Source organism: Condylura cristata, unplaced genomic scaffold (assembly GCF_000260355.1).
Source record: "Condylura cristata isolate star-nosed mole 26May11 unplaced genomic scaffold, ConCri1.0 scaffold00058, whole genome shotgun sequence".
Lineage (NCBI taxonomy): Eukaryota > Metazoa > Chordata > Mammalia > Eulipotyphla > Talpidae > Condylura > Condylura cristata.
This window is the reverse complement of record NW_004567159.1, coordinates 655,665-656,430: the sequence shown is the minus strand read 5'-3', so window position 1 is coordinate 656,430 and position 766 is coordinate 655,665. Positions and strand designations below refer to the sequence as shown.

Sequence of the window (766 nt, the reverse complement as noted above, 5' to 3'; positions counted from 1 at the left end):
CGTGCTCCAGGTGCAGCAGGGCCTTGTCCAGCAGGTAGGGCAGGACGGCGTGCAGGGCCACCAGCAGGCCGCGGCGCGGCCCCGAGGGCACGCGGCGCCCGGTCGGGTCCACCTGGACGATGCCGACGTACTCCTCCCCGAGGGTCTGGTAGCCTGCGGGCCACAGGGACGCGGCTGAGGACGCCCCGGGCTGGGGCGCCCGAGACGGAGGCGCTGCCTGAGCGGCGGTGCCGCTGCAGCGGCTGCTTCCGGGCGTGCCCCAGGCGCGAGCGCCCCACCTGCCACTCCAGCCTGCGCCAGGCCGGCTCCCGTACCCCAGCGCTGGGCGGCTAAGAGGGCATCAGATCCTGACCTCACCCAGCGCCCGGCTTTCCCGAACACCTGCGAGGCGTGCCACCCCACCGCCCCGCCTCTGAGGGGATCGCTCACCCCTCCACTCCTGGCCTTCCCATGGTGGTCCCTGCCAGGAGTGCCCCTCGGGGCCCTTGGTCAGCACAGTTCTGCCCGTCAGGGAAGTCCTCGTCCTAGCCCCAACCTGTCTTGGGGAGTCTGCCCGGCCCCAGCCTGCCCTGCCGCAGGGGTGGCTGCAGGCCCCTGGCAGCGCCGGCCTGGCACTCGGTCGGTGCTCAGCCCACTCCCGGGCCTTTCCTCCCTGCCCACACCGCACAGGGCTCGGGCCAGACCTTGTGGGGAGGTCCCAGGACACGAGGAGGACGAGGAGGCCACAGGCCAGGAGGCAGAGGCCGTGCCCCGCAGCCGAGGCCGC

General features: G+C 73.9%; 1 protein-coding gene across 1 annotated transcript in view; it reads right to left on the bottom strand.

Annotated features, from left to right (window-relative positions):
* The window catches only part of PEX10 (peroxisomal biogenesis factor 10), a 9,497-nt gene that overhangs the window by 1,665 nt on the left and 7,066 nt on the right, over positions 1–766 (bottom strand). Inside the window, exon 2 of the mRNA XM_012734529.1 lies at positions 6–245. Coding sequence (XP_012589983.1) covers positions 6–245 — 240 coding nt within the window. The remainder of the gene's footprint in view (positions 1–5; positions 246–766) is intronic.